Source organism: Chelonoidis abingdonii, chromosome 19 (assembly GCF_003597395.2).
Source record: "Chelonoidis abingdonii isolate Lonesome George chromosome 19, CheloAbing_2.0, whole genome shotgun sequence".
NCBI classification, from domain to species: domain Eukaryota; kingdom Metazoa; phylum Chordata; order Testudines; family Testudinidae; genus Chelonoidis; species Chelonoidis abingdonii.
The window spans coordinates 2,219,587-2,242,546 of NC_133787.1; the positions used below are offsets into that span (position 1 = coordinate 2,219,587).

The following is a 22,960-nucleotide window of genomic DNA, read 5'->3' on the forward strand; positions in this document are numbered from 1 at the left end:
CCATCTGGAAAACGGCAATACCAAACCTTCCTTTGTCTTAACTATGGAGATTATAAAATTTTCAGAGCAGGGACTGTCACAATGGGGTTCCGATCTTGGCAGAGGTCTCCAGGGGTAACTAGAATGCAACTAATAATCTTTAATCAATTATTCATTGAATTTTACATCTTCTAGTTCACCAGTTTCTCATGTGTAGTGAGTACCATTCACAAATTTCCTCAGTGACTAATGCACAGAGTGCTTGCAAGCAGCTCATTATGAATGTTTGCAGTTCTTACTTTATGAGGCCCTGATCTTGCAGAAAAATTATGCAGGCAAATCCCTGCACCTACATGAGTGGGGCTTTGCATAGGTCCACTTGCACAGAGGCCGGGGCTTATTACTCTGTGTCTTTCTGTCTCTGGATCAGGTGACTGCTTAACTAGCCAATACAGCGTAACTTGCAAATTTGACAGTTAAGGAGAGAGGCCTTTTGAAATTTGCTTTTGGCAAATATTTGAACTCAGAATAAGCTTTTGTATGTATACATGCTAGTAAAACTTAAACTCTGAGTGTTTGTAGAAAACAAACATGGAAGAGCTGAGAACAGTCCAATTAAAATTCACTTTCAGATTTGACTAAGTATGTACAGAGATTTCTTCCACTTTTCCATTAGCTCAGCGCAGCACATATCAGGGTTCTGTACCCTGTGAAGTAAGTCGGGAGATATTAAGGAAAGGAAGTAGCCTTTTCCTAGGTAAGATTGCATCCAGCGTCCATTGTAAAGCTCTATTTTAGCACCCTTTGTAGGACTGAGCCCTAGATTAGATCATATTAGCTCAGTATGGAAAAACTCCATTAGATTCCTGAGTCTAATGCCAGTCACTCCTTTAATTTAATAATCTGGTGCTATGTCCATCTCATTTATTTGCACTGTAAAGAATAGCTAAAATGAAAGTTATAAAGAAACCACAAAATACTGTTTTTCCATAAAAAATATTTTTTTATTTAAAAACCAGGTTAAATTTGTTAAATGACCACAGTCTCCTTGCTTATCATGTCATTTATAAAGCCCAAGGATTTAAAAGCAAGGATGTGACCATTTAAGGTCACTATAAATCTTATGCCCACACCGACCTGGATTAACCAATGTGTCCTCTATGCACTTGCACAGAGCTTCCATCTCAGGGGACCCCCTCCCCCCAACAACCAGCAGAATATCCCAAAACTGAACAGCGCAGTGGCCCCTTGCATCAGAGCGCAACACCACTCACTCAAGTTTGGCCCAGCCCTCTCCCCACCCTGCCCCTGTCATGACAGAGGGAGGGATGGCTGTGCCAAACCTGAGTGGTGCAAGAGCATGTGAGTGCAGCGCAGGCAGCAGGAGTGAACGGAGCTGGCTGGCCAGGATTGAAAGGATCTGCCCTAGCCTGGGATGGTAGCAGAGCATGGAGCTGGGGGCAGGGGGCACTGGTGAGTACTTAGGAAGGTCCCCGAGATGGTGGAGGTGGGGGTAAGGGTGAGCTGTAGGTGGGCTATGGTGTGAGGGGTTGGGAATGAGTGGGGGATGGTGGGGAGGAGCTGTGGGGAATGTTGGAGGGATGGAGGTGGGGGCCAGGGTGTTGAGGGTGAGTAGGGGATGTTGGAGGCTGTGGCCAGTGGTATTAAGGTGTTGAGAGCTGTGGTGAGCGGGATGTATGTCAGCACTGCTAGGATGTGTGAGGGCAGTCAGGATAGGTGGGGCTGGTAGAGGGTTGATGGTGTATATGTGGGGAATGGGAGGGGCATTCAGGGGGCTGTGCGTGGATGAAGAAGGGCATTCAGGGGGAACTGGGGGCCAGAGGGGCATTCAGGAGAAGTGGGGGGCAGCCGGGAGGGACATTCAGGGGAATGTGCGTGGCAGCAAAAAGGGGCATCAGGGGATGTGAGAGAAGGCTTTCAGGAAGCTCTTTGTGGGTTGAAGAAAGGGGCCGACATTCTGGGGCCTGTTACGGGAATGCGCTGCTTCGTTGTTTAGTTTAGACGATGGGGACCTAATTTCCATTGTGCACAGGCCCCACAAGTCTGTAATGGGGCTGTGCCGACATATTATTTCATCAAATTTCAAATGGCTATAGGGCAATTCGCTAGCATGCATGGATCCAAGTAGGATTCTGTCACATGCTGGCAGCCAATTCTATAGTAACTAACTAAAGACTTTATTAAGCTAAGACCAAAAGATTACAGTTATGAGAGATTAAAGCCGGTAAAATATAACAGATAAATGACAGTTGTAAACTCCAAGTGTGGCGATGATGTAATAAAACTGCCTGTGACGAGGGGGGGACCGCGGCTCAAACCCCCCAAAACCCCCCCCCCCCCCCCCCCCCCCCCCCCCCCCCTCCCCCATGCCTGTGGAGGAGGGGAGCCTGACCACCGGCCTCGTTTCTGTTCTCCTCTGGGTCACTGTCCTTCGGGTCCGCGTTCCCACCGTGCGGTCCCTGTGGGAGCGGACTTAGAAGACAGCAAAGTTTCAGTAGGCGGTCCAGCCTTGATGCAGGCAGGCACCAAACACGTACAACAGCTCTGGCCCCATTTCTGGGCAGGAAGAGCTGATAGCAGAGTCACTGGGGGCCAGCCCTGGGTCGGGCGGGACCACCAAAACACTGTACAATAGGGCTCTGCCCTTGGGCAGGGCAGAGCAGTGACGAGTCAATAGGGGCTCAGCCCTTGGGTCGGGGCGGGGCACCAAACACAGTACAATAAAGGCTCTGGGCCCTTTTGCGGGCAGGGCAGAGCAGTGACGAGTCAATAGGCGGCTCAGCCCTTGGGTCGGGGCGGGCACCAAACACAGTACAATAAGCTCTGGCCCTTTTGGGGCAGGCAGAGCAGTGACGGAGTTCAATAGGGGCTCACCCTTGGGTCGGGCGGCACCAAACACAGTACAATAAAGCTCTGGACCTTTTGGGGCAGGTCAGAAGCAGTGACCGAGTCAATAGGGGCTCAGCCCTTGGGTCGGGTGCGGCGGCACCAAAACAGTACAATAGCTCTGGCCCTTTTGGGCATCGAGCAGTGACCGAGTCAAATAGGGGCTTCAGCCCTTGGGTCGGGCGGGGCCACCAAAAAAACAGTGCAATCAGCTCTGGCCCTTTTGGGCAGGGCAGAGCGATAGCAGAGTCACAGGGGGGTTTTTTTTGAAAGGGGTTTCTGCCACCCGGCTACGGTGGCAGTGGGAACGAGGCCCACTCACTCCTCTGCGTTCCAGCCCGGGGCCTAGTAGCGGCTATCGCCGCTAGGCCTGGTCAGTGGGGATCCAGCGCAACACACCGACAGTGATCAGTGGGTGACCTTGTCCCGACAACAACAGCCATTAGGCTCGGGGCCTTCTGCGGCCTGACTGTAGTCAGCCGCCCCCGGGCTACTTCCAATCCCCCCTTCACTTCCTACCTGGTCCGCAGGGTCGTCCACCCTCATGGGCTCCTCCCAGTCCCGGCTAGGTGGTAGGTCCAGGAGCAGCTCTGGGCAGCTGGGCCAGGTCTGGTCCGAGGGCTCCTCCGGGCCGTAGTAAGGACTGGGCAGCTTTGGTAGCTCCGCGTCGTGGTGGCGGGGAGTTAGTTCTGGTGGCTCCGCATCGTAGCTGCTGTAGGGTAGCTCCGGCAGCTCAGCGTCGTAGTTGCTGCGGGTTGGCTCCGGCAAGGCCTGATACCTGTCTCTGAGGTCCGCAGCCTTCCAGTGACGAGGGTCAGCCAGCATGTCTGCTCTGGCCGGCAGCTGAGCTCCAACTGAAGGCCGGCGCCCGGCTTTTATGCTTCCGGGTCGCCGCCTGACTCTTTGGGGGGCGGGGCTTCCGCCCGGAAGTTCCACCCTGGGGGATGATTGACGGGGCTCAACCCTCCCTGTGGAGGAGGGGAGCCACACCGCCTCGCTACACTGCCGGTTTCCCAAAAGTCTTTCAGGGCTACTTAGAATGTCTTTTTGTTCAGTTATTCTGTTCTGTTAGGATCCAAACAGTCCAGAGACACAGGATCTTTCTTTGGATGGTATTCATAGTCTCTTCACACAGAACGCAAGCTGAGAGTGTTTCTGTTAACATGGCCTTTTCTTTTGATGGTGAGTGAGGAAAACACTTAGACCTTTGACCTCTGACTATATAAATAATGACCACTTGCTATGAAATCTGCATTTCTGTTAAAGTCCTTAAGTCCTTCATTAGCTTTTCACAAGATTTCTTTGATGGGTAATTTAGTTACAAGGGTGTTTGCCATGTAAATGTTTGCTGTTACATGACAGGAACAGATAAGCAAAAGTAATACCAGTAGCATTCCACTAGTTTTCATAAAGTTTAAACATCTGAATACACACGTATACATCTAACCATTACTTTGATCTACATAAGTGAATTAACCTAACTACACTCTAGCATGCCCTATTCAGCCAGGGTCACACTGGGCTTAGATGGGACTGACCCAGGCTGGCAATTCCTATGTTTTGTTTACTGAAAATTGGATCTTCTTCACAGGTCGTGAGACCCGGCTCCCCCTGCGCATCAAAGGGGAAGGGATGGGTCCCAAGCTGCTCTTCAGCTTCGACCAGCTAGATATTGGAAAGGTCTTTGTTGGGTCAACACACAGTTACAAGGTAAGCAGATAGGGCAGTGTTGACAGGCCCGTGGCATGTGAAGTACAGAGTCTGACTGCTTACTATACAGCCAAAGGTGAGCTAATCCTACAGTGTGGAGACTGCTGAACCCCAAAGCTTTTTGGTAACTGGGTCACTTTGATTTGAGAGTGGCTGGGTGTCCTGAGTGCAAGCTCAGAATGAGCAAATCCCAGGCTTCATCTACCTTTGAATGGTGTGTATGTTCCCATATGAAGTGACCACTGGATACTTCTAGGTACGCATGTCTCCTTGCAGTATCCTTAGGGCAGGATTTCTATGTCTGATGTGTTTTGTGGCTTGCAAAGTACTTTATACATTAAAATAGCATAAGGACATAGATACTCCTCTGCAAAAAGACTCTGGTGACTTCAGTAGACTTTGGTTCAGGTCTTAAATGCAATGTACCTTTGTGCTATGGCTGTTAAGAAGACACAGTTGGCCTAGCCATGTTGATCAGGGTGTAAAAATCCATGCCTGTAGCTGACATAGTTCTGCCGGCAGTCCCCTCAGTATAGATGCAACTGTGCTGATAGAGGAGTTCTTCTGTCAGCATTGCTGATGTTGTTAGGGGAGGTGGTGGTTCTATGTAGGCAGAAGAACTCCTCCTGTCAGTGTACATGGTGTCTATGCTAGAGGGCTATGCTAACATAGCTTCTTCTTTGAGTGCTTGCTCATATCGATTCCAATTAGCTGTGCGTGCGCCGCATGCATGATCGTTGAAAGATTTTTACCCTAGCAACACTCGGTGGGTCGGCTGAGGCGCCCCCTGGAGTGGCACCTTTACGGCGTCGGATATATACCCCAGCCGACCCAGCGCCCTCTCAGTTCCTTCTTACTGCCCATGACGGTTGTTGGAACTGTGGAGTGTGGCTGAGCTGAACTCCACTTCCCTAGCTTATAGTGTAGCACTCGTTTAGAGTTGTAAATAGTTTTAAAAGTAGTTGTTGTTAGTTCTTTAGTAGTAGTTAATAGTTATTGTTTTTTAGTGTACATAGTTGTTGGGAGTAAGGGACTCCTTCTCTTCCCTCTCTCCCGGTACCCAGGCTGATGCCTAGGTACCGTGTTTCAAACTGTGCTCGACCTGCCTTAAGCCAATGCCTACTGGAGACCCCCACGACTCCTGTTTGAAGTGCGTGGGGGAATCCCATCAGTCTGATAAGTGGCACATTTGCAAGGCATTCAAGCCACGGACTAAAGAGGAGTGGGACTTTCACTTGAAGCAGCTCCGATGTCTCTGTCGGTTCGAAGCGCGGCTGCGGCACCGGAAGGGTCAGCACCACGTCCAGACACTGGCAAAGACTCCCGGCACGGGACGTCTCCAGCACCTCTACCAGTGCAGCACCGCTCGCTGTCTCCAGGACCGAAGAAGCAGCATAAACAACCTGCTGCCCCTTGCAGTTGCCGGCACCACCTGTGCCTCCCTAGGAGCCGCATCCCATGTTGGACTGTCTCACAAAGGCACCAGCCCCGTACCGTTGACTCCAGCGCCACAAGGGCTGTCGAGTCTGGAACAGTTAACCTCCCCGGTGCATACTGTGGTCAAGCTCGGACTGCCATCCACTGCGGAAACTTTCTCCAAGGCACGTGACCTGATGGCGCTCACCGAGCCGAGACCGTCGCAACATTTGGTGCTGCTGGTATGGGCTATTCCCTCGAAAGGAAAGCCCTCCATGATGCGTCCTCCAACGCAGAGTGACACAGGACGACACTGATCCTGGTCCCAATCCCGATCCAGATGCTGGTCGCGTTCACAGCACTGCTCGCAGTCCCGGCACAAGTCGCACGTGCAACGCCACTCCGCCTCACGAAGATCTTCTTCCCAGTACGGTTGGTACCGGTCCAGCTCCTGGCACTGATTTCGACGCCGGTCTGGGTGCCGATCTATTCGGAGTCGATCCCGGCACCATTCCGCCCATAGATCTTTGCTGAGGTCCAGATCTGCCTCCTGGCACTGATAGGGCTGTTGTTCCTGATCAGGATCGCAGTACCGCTCGAGACCACGGCACCAATCCCCATCTCCATGGCACGGGGCGGTACCACACAACAAGGCGACTCAGCATACATGCTTGGCTCCATCTTGGCCGTCCTGTCCCACCTTGAGGTCGTCCCAGGCAGAAAGTGGCTACCATGTCCAGGACCAAGATGCAGACGGTGCTAACCAATGGCACGACGAGGGACAGGACCCGGGTCAGGGACCTTCGCAATGGTCCTTTTGGACCACTTGGGCATACCATCAGGCCCAAAGTGTCCCCTCGGAGGCTTCTCGCTCTGCCCACTCGGAGCCCCTAGTGCCGGAGGCCTGGGTGGTTTGGAGGCAACAGCTCTGCCCTCAGCTCAGGCCAGTGTCACTAGCATGGTGGACCTAGGGCAGCTGCACCCTCCCCAACAAGACCTTCCCCAGGACCCGTTAGTCCCAGGTGTTCCCTTCTCCTCTTAGCCCAACGAGACGGTGTTGGGTACATCCTGCTCTGGCCCCTCACCTATAGACCTCCATGCATACCAGGAGTTGCTCCGCAGGTTGGCACAAAACATGAGCCTCCAGGTGGAGGGGGTGGTGGAGGTTGAGGATCCTGTAGTGGACATTCTCTCGGCTGACACCCTGACCAGAATAGCCTTGTCCTTTGTCCGGACTTTTCAGGCTAATGCCACTATGATCTGGCAGTCTCTGGCCTCTATTCCGCCCACTGCCAAAGGGGTGGAGAGGAAGTATTTGGTCCCTCCAAGGGCCACGAATACTTGTATATTCACCCCCAGCTGTGCTCCTTCATTGTACAGTCAGTTAACGAGAGGGAAAGACACAGCCAACAAGGTCCCACTCCTAAATCCAAGGATGCTAGACGCCTGGATTTATTTGGGGGCAAAATTTATTCTACTGCCGGTTTGCAGCTCAGGGTCGCTAACCAGCAGGCCCTCTTGAACAGCTACAATTATAATACCTGGAACTCAATGCAAAAGTTCAAAAAACATATTCCTCAGGAGTCCAGGGAAGAGTTCAGGGCCCTACTAGAGGTGGGCAAGAAGGTAGCCAGAACATCCTTGCAAGGGGTTTTACTCATGTTATTTTCTGGTTCCCAAGGTAAAGGCCCATCCTGGACCTGCGCGGACTCAACAAATTCATGGTAAGGTTGAAGTTCCACATGGTTTCTCTGAAGACCATTATTCCTTCCCTGGATCCTGGAGACTGGTACTCTGCCCTCGACATGAAGGATGGATACTTCCACATAGCGATTTACCCGCTTCACAGGTGTTTCCTTCACTTTGTGGTCAACCAACAGCACTTCCAATTTACCAACCTTCCCTTCGGCCTATCCACGGCACCAAGGGCCTTTACAAAGTGTATGGCTGTCATAGCTGCCTCACTCCATCAACACTGGATCCAAGTGTTTCCGTACCTCGACGACTGGCTCATTTGGGATCACTCCAAGGACCAGGTGCAATCTCATGTTCAGTTCACCATGAGCTTTTTCAGACAGCTGGGCCTGCTGTTCAATGTCGAAAAGTCCACTTTGGAGCTGACCCAAAGAAGAGACTTCATCGGAGCAGTCCTGGATTCAAAACTTGCCCGTGCGTGCCTACCACATGCTCACTTCCAATCTATGGCGAGCATTATCCATGGCCTCCAAAGCTTCCGGACCTCGACAGCATGGACATGCCTTGGTCTCCTGGGACATGTGGCATCTTGCACCTTCGTGACCAGACATGCCAGACTGCGCCTCCATCCACTTCAGGCCTGGCTCTCAACTGTATACTGCCCAGGCCGGGACAACATGGGCAGAGTGGTCACGGTACCGCTGGAAGTCTTAATCTCCCTGGTCTGGTGGCTGAACCCCAACTCAATGTGCAAAGAGGTACCATTCCATGCCCTGCAACCCTCCCTGGTCCTAACCATGGATGCATCATCTTTGGGTTGGGGCGCCCACCTTGCGAACCTTCATACGCAGGGCCTTTGGTCTACACAAGAGAGATCCCTACACATCAACATATGGGAGCTGAGAGCGGTGCGCCTGGCATGCCAAATGTTACGCAAGAACCTTCAGGGCCGTTGTGTTGCAGTTTCTACAGACAACACAACGGCCATGTTTTATATTAACAAACAAGGGGGAGCACGATTGCCCCCCTCTGTCAGGAAGCCCTTCACCTGTGAGAGTTCTGCATAGCTCACTCGATCGACCTAGTGGTGTCGTTTCTCCTAGAAGTCCAGAAGACCTTGGCGGACCACCTCAGCAGGTCCTTCCAGGCTCATGAGTGGTCAGTTCTCCCGGACGTCATCCACTCTGTTTTCCAGAAGTAGGGGTTTCCCCAGATAGACCTCTTCGCCTCTTTCAAGAATCGGAAGTGCCAGGTGTTCTGCTCTTTCCAGGGATGCTCCCCAGGTTCCCTGTCGGAGGCCTCCCTGATACTGTGGAAAGACCACCTGTTCCATGCTTTTCCTCCATTCCCATTAGTCCACAGGGTCCTTCTCAAGTTGTGCAGAGACAGGGCCCGCTTAATTCTGATCGCCTCAGCGTGGCCCAGGGAGCACTGGTATACCACTCTCCTCCATCTCTCGGTGACCACCCCAATCCCACTTCCGTTGTGGCCAGACCTGATCATTCCGGAACACAGACGACTCTGTCATCCAGACCTACAATCCCTCCACCTCACAGTGTGGATGCTGCATGGCTAACTCAAGCTGAGCTGCGTTGCTCCTGCTCAGTGCAGCAGGTACTTTTGGGTAGCAGAAAGCCCTCTACTAGGTCCATGTATTTGGCCAAGTTGAAGTGTTTCTCCTGCTGGTGTGCTCTGAGCAATACTGTCCCCCTGGAGGCGCCAGTACCTACCATCTTAGACTATCTCTTGTCCTTGAAACAGCAAGGCCTGGCAGTTTCATCCATCAGAGTACACCTAGCAGCGATTTCGGCTTTCCACTCGGGCAAAAATGGGTGCTTGGTCTTCTCCAATCCCATGGTCAGCAGGTTCCTAGGGCCCAGAACATCTGTATCTGCAAATTCGGCATCCGACCCCTATGTGGGACATCAACGTGGTCCTATCCAGACTCATGGGTTCGAGCCGATGGCCACCTGCTCGCTCCTGTACCTTTCCTGGAAGACAACCTTCCTTGTAGCTATCACCTCGGCGAGACATGTGTCGAGGATTAGAGCTCTCACATCGGACCCACTGTATATGGTGTTCCATAAGGACAAGGTACAGCTGCAATCACACCCTGCCTTCCTAAGGTGGTGTCTGCCTTCTATGTCAACCAAGACACATTCCTTCTGGTCTTCTATCCAAAGCCGCACGCTTCTCAACGAGAACAACAGCTGCACTCCCTGGACATTCACAGGGCCCTCACCTTTTACATTGAAGGAACTAAACCTTTTAGGAGGACATCCCAGCTGTTCGTAGTGGATGAAGGGCCTCCTGGTCTCCACCCAGCGCATCTCGTCCTGGATCACATCATGCATCCGTATGTGCTATGACTTGGCCGGTGTCTCAACAATGCACCTTACCACCCACTCCACTCAGGCTCAAGCTTCGTCCTCCGCCTTCCTGGCTCATGTACCCATACAGGAGATCTGTAGGGCAGCAACTTCGTCATTGGTACATACCTTTGCTTCCCACTATGCTATCATCCAGCAGTCAAGGGGTGACACGGCATTTGGCTCAGCGATTCTGCACTCTGTGACGTCTCACTCCAACCCCACTGCCTAGGTAAGGCTTGGGAGTCACCTAATTGGAATCGATATGAGCAAGCACTCGAAGAAAAGACGGTTACTCACCTTTGTAAGTGTTGTTCTTCTAGATGTGTTGTTCACGTCCATTCCAAACCTGCCCTCCTTCCCCTCTGTCGGAGTAGCCGGCAAGAAGGAACTGAGAGGGTGCTGGGTCGGCTGGGGTATATATCCGACGCCATAAAGGGGGCTCCACAGCCGACCCACCAAGTGTTGCTCGGGTAAAAATCTTCCTACAATTGTGCACATGGCACGCGCACACCTAATTGGAATGGACATGAGCAACACATCTTGAAGAACAACAGGAGTAACTGGAACAAGCTTGCTACATGTGAACTCAATTTTGTGGGAGTCCATTCAAACAACCCTCAGTTCAGTACATCCTACCGCTTCCTGAGGTTAAGGGAAATGCCACCTCCTCTATTGACTGCAAATTACCATTTGCAAATGACTCTGAATGCTGTTCACTGCCCATCAATCTCTTCCCACCCCTTGCTCTTTTTGCAATGAGGACTTTAGGAATCAATCTGAAAGAGTTAAGAGTTTCTGCAAGTGAAGCAAATATTAGCAATGGCATCAAATATGAGCAAAAATAAAAAACACAGCAACCTAAAGAGGTATGAAATGAGGCAATGCATCATGTTGGACATTTTTGAAGCCCTGCTGTGGCGGGGAAGGGCATGTTTAAGGTGTTTCTTCACAGAAATATTTTGTACTCTGTGCATTTTTAATGCTGATGCCTTATTGCATCTCTCGCTATCAATTTATTTTTCCTTACTTGAGACAAATTTAAACAACTAGATGTTGCCCTTAGTCAGTGTTCTTGGCAGCTACACAGTGAGTAAACTCCAACTTAGGGGCAGCTTATATTAGGACCTTGTGTAACTAAGCAGTAAAATACATGAGTGTGTATATTATTATTTGTATTCTTTCCTCAGTGAGGAAGAGGAGGGTGTGCAATTATTCTTTGCAGCAGTACCAGAATTTTAAAAAACAAGTCACATTTTCATGCTTCTCCCTCAGTTTCTTTGCTAGATTCTACAAGGACAAAAGGGAGCAAGAGATTGTAAAACAGATGAAATGTGTCTGTGGAAATGGCAGGAAGTCACCCTGCAGGACTGAAGAAATTTATAATTTTGCCTAAAGCAAAATGTATCGGTGAAACAATATGTTTGTTGACAGTAGTGGGGACTTTTTGACCAGTATAAAGGGTCTGGGTCTGGAGAGAAGCTGAGGCCTACATCTCTTATTCAAGACAATGGGATTTGTGGGTGCCCAGCAATTTACATAATTAGCCCCAAACTTACAGTGTGTCACAAACAATTGTGAAAGTCTTAGATTGTGCTTGTGAATATTTATGAGATTAAAATTGTTTGGACCAGGTCATGCTGGTATTTGCCCTCCTTATTCACTGGCCTTTATAGTTTAGCTAAAACAAGAGCTGATCCAACAAGATAGAGGAAAATAAAAATGGTCTGTACTGAACCAGTACACCTCTACCCCACTGTAATGCGACCTGGTATAACACGGGTTCACATATAGCGCGGTAACAGCGGGGCTCTGGCGGCGCTTTAAAGGGTCCAGGGCTCCGGCTGTTGCAGGGAGCCCCAGGCCCTTTAAGTCACCGCCAGAGCCCTGCTGCTGCTACCCCATGGCTGTGGCAGCGGGGCTGGGCTGGCGATGTAAAGAGTCTGGGCTCCCCACAGCAGCTGGAGCCTGGAACTCTTTAAATCACTAATGGATCCCTGCCGCTTCTACCGTGGGGCTGCGGCACCGGGGCCCGCTGGCTATTTAAGGCCATGGGCTGCTGCAGGGAGCCCCAGGCCCTTTAAATCACCGCTGGAGCTCTGCCGCTTTTACCCTGGGGCTGTGGCCGCAGGGCTCCGTCGGCAATTTAAAGGGCCTGGGGCTCCCCACGGCCAGAGCCCCGGGTTCTTTAAATCACCGCTGCAGCCCTGCCACCGCTACCCCGATATAACGGCATTTCACTTATAATGCAATAGGGATTTTTGGTTCCCCATGACCGCGTTATAGCGGAGTAGCGGTGTACTTTTGGATACTTCTGAAATTAGCAATACCCGAGTTTCTGAGTACTACTTGGCTTTATACAATAAACAGCAGATGCCCTCCTCACATAAATATCCAGCAAAATAAGCTAAGTAGGTTAATAAAAATGAACTCATAATATTTTGCATTTTTGTACTATAGAAGCTTTCACCTGAGGACCCCAAAGTGCTTTTCAAAGGAGGGATAAACAAACATTTTATCAGTACAAGACTAGTCCCCAGGAAAGGATGTCTGACAAATGTGTCTGTCTGTCTAATCATGACAAGGTCATATGTTTTCTATTTGCAATCTGGTTTATGCTCCCAGTTTAAACAAGAACAGTGCGCATTAGCAGTGTCATAACCCAGTGCACCCAATTCTGTAAGGTGCCAAGTGCCCTCAGCTTACTGGCTCCAGGAGAAGTGGAATATATTCAGCATGTTGCAGGTTGGTCCCCGGGAGCAATATGATTGTATGATGTTTCATCAGAAACAATGTGACTGTTCTTTGCTGCTCTTGGGGACTTTTCTGAATGCCCAGATATGTGTTTGGTGTCTATCTTGTACTGCACATCCAGGTACAGTGGAGGATATTCTGCTCTCAGTTTCACTGGAGTAAATTCAGAGCAACTCTCTTGATTTATTTGGAATTATTGCAGATATAATTGAGTGCAGAATTTAGCCCATTGTATTTCTCTTGGCTTCCGAGAGGCAACGTCTTGTCAGTTCTCCCTTTTCAGATGTTAATCATTTAATTAGAAAACAAATCAGTTCAGTCTGTGAGAAGTAAAGGTTCCTTGTATGTTTCCATTCCTTCCCTTTTACTGCTGCAGGCTATCCTGTGTAACAAAGGAGCCATTGATGCCCTCTTTAACTTGATTCCTCCAGCTACTGCCCTGGGTGCCTGTTTTACCCTCGATCCCAAAGAGGGCATCATTCTGCCAGGTGGACTTCAAGCCATCCAGATTTCCTTCAGTTCCACCATCCTGGGGGAGTTCACAGAGGAGTTTAAATTCAGTGTGAACGGAGCCCCCGAGCCTGTGAACTTGACTATTAGGTAAGCGGGGCTATAATGAGTATTCATTAATAATTGGCATTTCTGTAGCATCTTTCATCTTAGGACAGTTTTGATCCTCAGCACCTCTGTGAGGTAGAGTATTAATCCTCATTTTACAGCTGGAGATACTGAGGGTATGTCTACACTACAAACTTAGGTTGAATTTATAGAAGTCGATTTTTTTAAAAAATCGATTTTATACAGTCAATTGTATGTGTCCCCATTTAAGACCATTAAGACCATTAACTCGGTGGAGTGCATCCACAGTACTGAGGTTAGCGTCGACTTCTGGATCATTGCACTGTGGGTAGCTATCCCACAGTTCCTGCAGTCTCTGCTGCCCATTGGAATTCTGGGTTGAGATCCCAATGCCTGATGGGGCAAAAACATTGTCGCTGATGGTTCTGGGTAAATGTCGTCAGGTTCCCCTCCCCCCCATGAAAGCAACGGCAGATAATCGTTTCTCGCCTTTTTTCCTGGGTTACCTGTGCACACGACATACCACGGCAAGCATGGAGCCCACTCAGCTCATCGTCGCTGTATGTCTCCTGGGTACTGGCAGACATGGGACTGCAGTGCTACACAGCAGCAGCTCATTGCCTTTTGGCAGCAGGTGGTGCATTACAATTGGTTGCCATCGTCATCGTCTCCTAGGTGCTCTTTTAGCCGACCTCAGTGAGGTCAGTCAAGGGCGCCTGGGCAGATATGTGTGCTCCTGGCCAGCAGTCGTACTGCACCGTCTTCTGGCGAGCAGCCAGGAGACTATGATGGCTAGCCATTGTACTGCAGCATCTTCTGGCGAGCAGCAAGGAGACGACAATGGCTAGCAGTTGTACTGCACCGTCCGCTGCCAGCCAAGATGTATAAGAGAGAGTGGATCAAAACAATAAAGAGACCAGATTTGTTTTGTATTCATTTGCTCCCCCCTCCTTCCCTCCCTCTGTGAATAGTAGGAGGAGGGCTAGCTCAGTGGTTTGAGTTCAGTCCTTGAGGGGGCCATTCTGTGTGAAAACCCTGTAAGCAAACCCTGTAAGCCATGTCATCAGTTGCACCTCCCTCCGTCAGAGCAACAGCAGACAATCGTTTCGCACCTTTTTTCAGCGCAGACACCATAGCATGGCAATAATGGAGCCCGCTCAGATCACCACTGCAATTATGAGCACTGTACACACCATGCGCATTATTCTGCAGTATATGCACAACCAGAACCTGCAAAAGCAGACGAGTAGGCAATGGCAGCACGGTGATGAGAGTGATGAGGACATGGACACAGACTTTTCTCAAAGTACGGGCCCTGGCAATGTGGACATCATGATGTTAATGGGGCAGGTTCATGCCATGGAACGCCAATTCTGAGCCTGGGAAACAAATACAGACTGATGGGACTGCATGGTGTTGCAGGTCTGAAATGATTTCCAATGGCTGCGAAACTTTTGCATGCGTAAGGGCACTTTCATGGAACTTTGTGACTTGCTTTCCCCTGCCCTGAAACGCTAGAATACCAAGATGAGAGCAGCCCTCCCAGTTGAGAAGTGAGTGGCAATAGCCCTCTGGAAGCTTGCAACACCAGAGAGCTACCGGTCAGTCGGGAATCAGTTTGGAGTGGGCAAATCTACAGTGGGGCCTGCTGTGATCCAAGTAGCCAATGAAATCACTGAGCTGCTGCTATCAAGGGTAGTGACTCTGGGAAATGTACAGGTCATAGTGGATGGCTTCGCTGCAATGGGATTCCCTAACTGTGGTGAGGTGATAGACGGAACCATATCCCTCTCTTGGCACCGGAGCACCAAGCCAGCGAGTACATAAACCAAAAGGGGTACTTTTCAATGCTGCTGCAAGTGCTAATGGATCACAAGGGACGTTTCACTAACATCAGTGTGGGATGGCCAGAAAAGGTACATGACGCTCGCATCTTCAGGAACTCTGGTCTGTTTCAAAAGCTGAAGCAAGGGAACTTCTTCCCAGACCAGAAAATAACCGTTGGGAATATTGAAATGCCTATAGTTATCCTTAGGGACCCAGCCTACCCCTTAATGCCATGGCTCATAAAGCCATACACAGGCAGCCTGGACAGTAGTCAGGAGCTGTACAACTATAGGCTGAGCAAGTGCAAAATGGGGAGTAGAATGTGCCTTTGGACATTTAAAGGGGTGCTGGTGCAGTTTATTGACTCAGTTAGACCTCAGCGAAATCAATATTCCCATTGTTATTATCGCTTGCCGTGCGCTTCACAATATCTGTGAAAGTAAGGGGGAGATGTTGAGGCAAATCGCCTGGCCACTGATTACGCGCAACCAGACACCAGGGCAGTTAGAAGAGCACAGGAGGGCGCGGTCCGCATCAGAGAAGCTTTGAAAACCAGTTTCATGACTGGACAGGCTACGGTGTGAAAGTTCTGTCTGTTTTTCCTTGATGACCCCCCCGCCCTGGGTTCAGTCTACTTCCCTGTAAGCTAAACACCCTCCCCTCCCACCTTTGATCACCACTTGCAGAGGCAATAAAGTCATTGTTGCTTCAGATTCATGCATTCTTCATTAATTCATCACACAAATAGGGAGATAACTGCCAAGGTAGCCCAGGAGGGGTGAGGGAGGAGGGAAGGACAAGGCCACACTGCATTTTAAAGCTTATTGAATGCCAGCTTTCTGTTGCTTGGGCAGTCCTCTGGGGTGGAGTGGTTGGGTGCCTGGAGGCCCCCTCCCACGTTCTTGGGCATCTGGGTGAGGAGGCTTTGCAACTTGGGGAGGAGGGCTGTTGGTTACACAGGGGCTGTAGTGGCGGTCTGTGCTCAAGCTGCCTTTCCTGAACCTCAGCCATACGCCAGAGCATATCAGTTTGTTCCTCCAGTAGCCTCAGCATTGCCTCTTGCCTTCTGTCACCAAGCTGATGCCACCTATCATCTTCAGCCCACCACCTGTCCCTGTGTTCATACTGCACTTTTCTGGACTCTGACATTGTCTGCCTCCACACATTCTGCTGGCTCTTTCAGTGCGGGAGGACTGCATGAGCTCAGAGAACATTTCATCACAAGTGCATTTTTTTCCATCTTCTAATCTTCGCTAGCCTCTGGGAAGGAGAAGATAGTGTGAGCATTGAAACATTTGCAGCTGGTGGTGGGGAAAAAAAAGGAGAGTGGTAGTTAAAAAGACGCATTTTAGAGAACAATGGGTAGATTATTTCACGGTAGATCTTGCTGTTAACATTACATAGCACATGTGCTTCTGGTAGAAGGTCACATTTTGCCTCTTATTGAGGGTATGCCAGTTTGGTGTGAGAGATCTTTCATGCAGGGCCAGGCAACAGAATTTGGATTGCAGGCAGCCATGGTAAGCCACAGTCTTTTGGCTTCTTTAACCTTCATAACACGTGGGAATGGTTTCAAACAGCAGTGCTCTCCATTCCCATACCAAGCAGCCATTGGGCCATTTAAAAGGAGGGGCTGCGGTTTTCGGCTTCACCCCGGCCTCCACTGCGTGGCTAACAGTGGGGAACATTTCTGTTCAGCCACAGGCAAACAGCCCAGCAGGAATGGACACCTCTGAATGTCCCCATATAAAATCACCCTATTTCAACCAGGTGACCAGGAATGATATCACTCTCCTGAGGATAACACAGAGAGCTAAAGAACAGATGCTGTTTGAATGCCAGCAAACACCGGGACCATACGCTGCCGTGCTTTGTTATGCAATGATTCCAGACTACATGCTACTGGCCTGGTGTGGTAAAGTGTCCTACCATGGAGGATGGAATAAGACTGCCCTCCCCAGAAACTTTTTGCAAAGGCTTTGGGAATACATCCAGGAGAGCTTTATGGAGATGTCCCTGGAGGATTTCCGCTCCATCCCCAGACACATTAACAGACTTTTCCAGTAGATGTATTGGCCGTGAATGCCAGGGCAAATTAATCATTAAACATGCTTGCTTTTAAACCATGTATAATATTTACAAAGGTACACTCACCAGAGGTTCCTTCTCTACCTGGCAAGTCCGGGAGGCAGCCTTGGGTGGGTTCAGGGGGTACTGACTCCAGGTCCAGGTTGAGAAACAGTTCCTGACTGTTGGGGAAAATGGTTTCTCCACTTCCTTGCTGTGAGCTATCTTCAACCTCCTCCTCCTCATCTTCCTCATCCCCAAAATCCGCATCCTTGTTGTGTGCTACTCCATTAATGGAGTCAAAGCACGGGGTGGGGTAGTTGTAGGGGCACCCCCTAGAATGGCATGCAGCTCATCATAGAAGCAGCATGTCTGGGGCTCTGACCTGGAGCGGCCGTTTGCCTGTCTGGTTTTTTGGTAGGCTTGTGTCAGCTCTTTAAGTTTCAGATTTGTCTCCCCACACAGTGATCAGATCAGATCCGTTCGGTCCAAGCTGGAGCTCTTTAGTGATTCTGGGACTCCATCATGGTCACATCTGCTGATGAGATCTGCACTCACCTGCAGATCGCCACGCTGGCCTAACAGGAAATGAGATTCAAAAGTTTGTGGGCCTTTTCCTGTCTACCTGACCAGGGCATCGGAGTTGAGAGTGCTGTCCAGAGCGGTCACAATGGAGCAGTATGGGATAGCTCCTGGAGGCCAATACTGTTGAATTGTGATCGGGGGAGGAGTACCAAAATCGATTTTAAGAGCCCTTTCAATCGAAAATAATGGCTTTGTCATGTGGATGGGTGCAGGGTTAAATTGATCTAACACTGCTAAATTCCACCAAAACTCACAGTGTAGACCAGGTCTGAGAAGAGCAGAGATTTGTCCATGGGCACATCATAAGGAACCAGTGTCAGAGCCAAGACTAGAACCCGTGATTCCTTATCCCCTGCTCTAACCGTTTAGATGCCATGATCTCCCAACTGTGTTCAGCATTCATATGGGGAAATCTAATGCTCTGTGAGAGGGAAAAAAGGTTCTGCAAGCAAGGACCCCAGTCTCCTTCATTTCTGCTCATAACTAAACCAGGACATTACTAGTCTTCAATAAACCAGCAACAACTGGGGCTTCCTTAAAAATCAGGCCAGTCAGTATTTTTGATTTCAGAATAATTTGTTTGCATAAACTTCTGCAATGTGATAAGTCCCTTCTGAGATCATTACCTGGCCTCATGCAGAGAGCTGCAAAAAGGGTACTTGTGTTTTCAGTATAATTGCTCATTCTGGAGAACTGCTTCAGGGAGAATTGTTCAGGAAATAGTCCAGTCAGGGAGAACTGTGGTAGCTCATAAACTCTTAGATTTCTAATAGTTGTAAGGCCTGTACTGTTGGAAGTACACAGTCCCCCAGCTGTAGTTTTGCAGGAGTTAGGAGGTGCAGGAACTTAAATCCTTAGTCTTCAGGGTAATAACACAGGCTACTGCTCAGACCTTATCAAACGGAATCATTGTGTCATCTCAAGACTGCTTGGGTGTCAGGCAAGTTTCCAGTTCTGGAGCAACCTAAACTTTGGTGGACTTAATTCACCGGGGAAAGTAACAGGTAGTCTGATCCTTCAATGTGCTGAGTGCTTCGGCCCCCATTGAAATAGATGAGGATCATTTGAAGAACTGGACCTGCAGCAAGGGAAACCAGATAACTATACATAGTGAGGTCATAGGTGCCGACTCTGTGGGTGCTCTGGGGCTGGAGCACTCACAGAGAAGAATTGGTGGGTTCTCTGCAGCCACTGGCGGCTCCCCGCTCCTCCTCAACTCTGCTTCCACCTCCTCACCTGAGCGCGCCGCTGAGTCCTGCTTCTTCCTTCTTCCTCCCAGCACTTGCACCATGAAACAGCTGTTTTGCGCAGCAAATGGTGGGAGGGACGGGGAGAAGGAGGAACGTGGCGCACTCAGGGAAGAGGCAAGGCTGGAGCAGGGATTTGGGGAGGCGTCCAATAGGGACAGGGAGGGGACGAAGTCAGGGCAGGGCCAGGGGCGGTGCGGGGGGGAGGGAAGCACCAACCGGCACCAAGGAAAGTTGGCATCTCCCCAAACCCACAGCCGAGGGGAAAGAGGGAGCTTCCCCAGGGCTACCAATAAGCTGCCCCCAGCCCAGAATCTCCACAGTGCCCAGCTTGCAGCTGCTGTGCCTCCTACCGGGGCACCTGTGAGTAAGGTTCTGGAAGCTGCCAGTGCTGCAGAGTGGGCTCTAGCATGGGCTGTTTCTGGGACCAGAAGTCTGGTAATATGTTATTAATGATTCATACAAAAGCACAGCAACATCTCCCGTGCTGTAGTATTGGTAATGATTCTGGTATTTCCTGTTCTTAGCATAGCAAGGGCTGGGGTAATCTATAAATCTCAGCCAAAGAAACAGTGATCTATAAGATCATTAATTTTCCAGATAGCACTAATATAGGGGGAGAGGTGCAGATTCAGAGAAGAATAATCTTCACAGACTGAATGGATGAGCTTAATGGTGGAGTATGAAATTTAAGGGCAGATTCTGCTACCCCCTCCAGCACCTGTTGGCCGCTCTGGTTGTGTATAGGGGCCTTACATGAGCTACAGGAAGCTGGGGGTGAATCCCTTCAGGATCAACATAGGATCAGCACCAGCCATCCTATACCGCCCCTCCCTGCAAACCTTGGTGTAGGCTCATTGAGGCAGGAGGCACAGCAGCTGCAAGCTGGGCACTCTGGAGATTCTGGGTCGGGGGCAGCTTATTGGCAGCCCTGGGGAAGCTCCCCCTTTCCCCTTGGCTGTGGGTTTGGGGAGATCCGGCGTATTATCAGACCCTCTATATCTAAGAGTCAATTAATGCTAAGCACACTTTAAATGACATTGAATTAGCTAACGTGGAAGAGGAAGAGGTTCTCTACTATGTTTATTGATAAACATTTACATTCTTGGTCCAGCGTGCAACAACAGGAAAGAAGGCTGATGAGTTGTTGGCTTTTATCAGAGGGGCATATTATATCATCCAAGGTTATTGTGCTTTCACCCTACAAACACTTATTAGAGCACATTTAGTACCCTGTCTGAACCATCTTATTTGAGAAGAGATGTAGTTAACATGGAGCAAGTTCAGCATACAGCAAACCAGATGATAAATGGGATGGAATAGGCCATGTATGGAGAGATTATGTAGCCGTGAGAGATGAGCCAAAGGTGAGATGCCTGAAGCAGTTACGTTAGCAGAGATCAGGGCTGGCTCCAGGCACCAGCGTAGGAAGCAGGTGCTTGGGGTGGCCAATTCAAAGGGGCAGCACTCCATCTGGACCCACAGCCGCACTGCCGCTGAAGAGGAAGAGAGAGAGGAGCCACAGCCGCACTGCCGCAGAAGAGGAAGAGAGGGAGGACCCACAGCCGCACTGCCACCGAAGAGGAAGAGAGGGAGGACCCACAGCCGCACTGCCGCTGAAGAAGCGGCACAGTTGAACTGCCGCTGAAGTGCCACCACTCTTTTTTTTTTTTTTTTTTTTTGCCACTTGGGGCGGCAGAAAAGCTGGAGCCGGCCCTGGCAGATATTTTATTAATTTAAGCTGGATGATCTAGTTCAGGTTGTTGGATAAGCCAGAACTGGGGGATGCGGGCCTAAACAGAGGGAGCACATGCAAGGAGAATTTCATGAGGTTGTTATTTTACAGAGAAAGTGTTGAGTTGGTGAATTGACATCAAGGGGAGATGGTGAAATCAAGTAAGAAATGAATTTTAATCCGAAATCGCTGACTGTAGTATCTAGAACTTAATAAATAAAAGGGTTCATAGCTGGTGTGTGCTTGACAGTAGCTGGGTGCCCTTTTTGGGAGCAGGTGGGAATGTTTTGCAGTCACATTTTTCCTCCCTCAAACTGCTCATGGTATGTCTGTGCCAGATCCGGGAGTGTTTTTGCCTTCTAGCAAGAAGTGGCATTTTAAAGGTGTACCTAGGATGGAGCTGATAGAGTTGGCATCAGATACTTTCTGTCCTGAGGGACCAATAGTTGCACCTGCTTCCCCTCAGTGTGTGGCTATGTAACTGCAATATATGTTGATGGGATGGTTAGAGTGGGCAGCCATCTTTTGTAAGTGGACTAGATCATTCATTTGACTTGATGTATGTTTGCTCATATTGCACTTCAGCTCAGTCACTTACCATCCTAACTTCCTTTGTCTCCAGAATTCGGAGCGTGCTGTTTACTCTTGCTTCCTAGACTCCTGTCCCTTTCAGTGTGGCTGCTGCCCCCTTCATGCCGCTGGAGCAACCCCCTTCAGGGTCAAAAATGACCTTCTAGCTAAGTCAAAGGGGCACTCATTTAAATTAATCCTTTTTAATCTGTCTGTTTCCTTAAATAGTCACTCCCTTCTCCATTTTGTTTCCCCTCTTGGCTCTCTTAACTCTTTGATCTCTTCTGGTTCACCTTCTATTCTAATAATTGTTCCTTCAGCATCTCATTTAATGGCTACTCATCCTCCCCATTTTGTCTTCTATTGCTGTCCCTCAAGTTTCTGTTTTCAGTCCCTTCCTCTTCTTTCTCTATACGCTCTCTGTGACCTCATCTGCTTCCCCGGATTCTACCATGCTTCTGAGCCAGGGACTCCTGTCCAGCCCTGATATCTTCTGTTCCACCAGTTCCATAACTCAAGCTGCCTTTCTGACGTCTCCTCCTGGATATCCACCCACCATCTCAAATCTAGTTCCTCTAGAACTGGATTTCTTGGGCCAGACTCTCAGCCTCTTTGGATGGCACTGATTGCAATGGTAAGGGACACTTCCCTGGCTAGCCAGGAATTCCTGACTCCCTGGTGGAGCAGAGCCAGTGCATCAGTGCTATACCTCCCACCTACTTCCCTTTTCCCACCATAAAGAGTGTGGCCAGGTGCCTCTTCACTCTGGCTACTTATGGCTGCCAGAGTGGCCTCATAGGTGCAGGGGGTAGCTCAGAGCAGCCCACATACATTGGGGGTTGAATTGGCTCCTGTTGGCCCCTAGAATTGGAGTGGTACAAAGACGTACCAGAGCATGAGGCAGACTCACAGAACTTCTTATGGCGAGGTGCTATGCTGGGTCTAGTGTGCACAGATCAAGTTGGGAAGCAGCTGACTGACTTTGCAATGATCTGGTCACCCCACTCTGATGCTCTGCACTCACGCTGAGCCCAAAGTATTGGTGAGCCCCTGCACCCGCCAAATAAAATCAGAGAGCACCAGGCTGCCCAAGTTAATGGCTGGGTCTTTGCCCTTCTCCTCTCTTCTCCTCTCCTCTGGTGAGAACATAAGATCGACTACAATGGGACAGACCAAAGGTCCATCTAGCCCAGTATCCTGTCTTCCAACAGTGGCCAGTGCCATGTGCCCCAGAGGGAATGAACAGAAGAGACAATCATCCAGTGATCCATCCCTTGTCACCCATTCCCAGCTTCTGGCAAACAGAAGCTAGGGACACCATCCCTGCCCATCCTGGCTAATAGCCATTGATGGACCCATCCTCCATGAACTTATCCCGTTCTTTTTTGAACCTTATTATAGTCTTGGCCTTCACAACATCCTCTGGCAAAGAGTTCCACAGAAAACAAATACTTCCTTTTGTTTGTTTTAAACCTGCTGTCTATTAATTTCATTTGGTGACCCCTAGCTCTTGTGTTATG

General features: G+C 49.8%; 1 protein-coding gene across 1 annotated transcript in view; it reads left to right on the forward strand.

Annotated features, from left to right (window-relative positions):
- Positions 1 to 22,960, forward strand: part of HYDIN (HYDIN axonemal central pair apparatus protein) — a 401,019-nt gene that overhangs the window by 112,696 nt on the left and 265,363 nt on the right. Inside the window, exons 11-12 of the mRNA XM_032795387.2 lie at positions 4,478 to 4,596; positions 13,207 to 13,430. Of these exons, the coding sequence (XP_032651278.1) occupies positions 4,478 to 4,596; positions 13,207 to 13,430 (343 nt within the window). The remainder of the gene's footprint in view (positions 1 to 4,477; positions 4,597 to 13,206; positions 13,431 to 22,960) is intronic.